We start from the raw sequence: 1,547 nt of genomic DNA on the forward strand, positions 1-1,547 counted from the left end.
CCCCCGCCTTCCCCGCTGCACCCCCCCCCCAACGCCAGACCAGAGGCAGCGCTCCCCTCCCCGCTCCTCCCCTCCCCTCTCGTCACCCAAGCCCAGTGCCACAATCCTCCTCCCCGCAAAATCCAGTCCAATCAGCTGCCTGCCAACCCCTGAAATGCCGTGCTGTGATTGGCTGGCCGTCTCTAAGGTGAGGAGCAGTAGTTATTAAAGAGCCCCAGGGCTGCGAGTTGAGGAGCTGAGAGCGGAGCTTGAAACTCACTGGAAACTTGCGCCGCGACTTGCCAGTTTCACTCCAGGAACTTTTCTTTGCAGGAGGAGAAGAGAAGGGGTGCAAGCGCCCCGCTTTTGCTCTCTTTCTTCCCCTCCTCCTTCTCCTCTCCAGTTCGCCTTACCCCACTTGGAGCGGGCAGCTGCGGGCTGGCCACCGCGCGCCTTCCCAAGTGCTCGCCGCCGCAGCCGGCTGACGTGCCAGGCTCCCCGGGAGCCACTCGCTCCGCGTTCGGGCAGCCGAGGGGAGGGGAGCCCGCGCCTCGAGTCCCCGAGCCGCCGCGGCTTCTCGCCTTTCCCTGCCACCCGCCCCCTGCCCCGGGCCCGCGTATGAATCTCCTGGACCCCTTCATGAAGATGACCGACGAGCAGGAGAAGGGCCTGTCCGGCGCCCCCAGCCCCACCATGTCCGAGGACTCGGCGGGCTCGCCCTGCCCTTCGGGCTCCGGCTCGGACACCGAGAACACGCGGCCCCAGGAGAACACGTTCCCCAAGGGCGAGCCGGACCTGAAGAAGGAGAGCGAGGAGGACAAGTTCCCCGTGTGCATCCGCGAGGCGGTCAGCCAGGTGCTCAAGGGCTACGACTGGACGCTGGTACCCATGCCGGTGCGCGTCAACGGCTCGAGCAAGAACAAGCCGCACGTCAAGCGGCCCATGAACGCCTTCATGGTGTGGGCGCAGGCGGCGCGCAGGAAGCTCGCCGACCAGTACCCGCACCTGCACAACGCCGAGCTCAGCAAGACGCTGGGCAAGCTCTGGAGGTAGGGCCGGCGCGGCAGGGTGGGCTCCGCGGTGGCGGGGGGCGCTGGCCAGGACACACTCTCGCGCCCCGCCTCCCAGCAGGAGGGAGTTGCCGGTCCCGGAGCCGGCGGACGGCGGCGGCGGGGAGGGGGGGTGCTGAGTGGTGGGGGGGGGCCCGAAGTGTAACTTGGCTCAGAGTTTGACAAAGTTCTTGGATTGCTCTCTAGGGGGAAAGGAAGGGAGGCGGGGAGGGGGGGAGGGGAAGGGGGGCCGAGAGAGTCAGAGAGTGGGAGAAGACTTGTGGGAGACACGGTGGGAGGGGGCTGCCAGCCCTATCTCCCGTCTCTGTGAAGTTCAGTTCGATCCCAAGTGGGGGGTTGGGTGGGAAGTGAAGTTTGCCCCTCTCTCGCTCCAACTGCGCTCTGTCGTGTAGCCCCACGGACCAAGGAGATGCGGTGGAGGGGGGGAGACTTCAAGGCCAGAGGAGACTACCGTCAGGAATGGAGGGGGGGGGGCTGCTGGAAATAGGTGGGGGGGGG

At 66.9% G+C, this 1,547-nt stretch overlaps 1 protein-coding gene across 1 annotated transcript; it reads left to right on the top strand.

The window, feature by feature from the left end:
- The first annotated feature begins 226 nt into the window (after positions 1-226).
- Positions 227-1,142, top strand: LOC145718991 (transcription factor SOX-9). The gene has a single exon (XM_081810505.1). The coding sequence runs from the start codon at positions 598-600 to the stop codon at positions 1,030-1,032; it is 435 nt and encodes a 144-aa protein (XP_081666631.1). The 5' UTR covers positions 227-597; the 3' UTR covers positions 1,033-1,142.
- The last annotated feature ends 405 nt before the right edge of the window (positions 1,143-1,547 follow it).

The sequence above is a fragment of the Leptonychotes weddellii genome, unplaced genomic scaffold (genome assembly GCF_054177405.1).
Source record: "Leptonychotes weddellii isolate Sample4059 unplaced genomic scaffold, ASM5417740v2 HiC_scaffold_27284, whole genome shotgun sequence".
In the NCBI taxonomy this organism is placed as follows: Eukaryota; Metazoa; Chordata; class Mammalia; order Carnivora; family Phocidae; genus Leptonychotes; species Leptonychotes weddellii.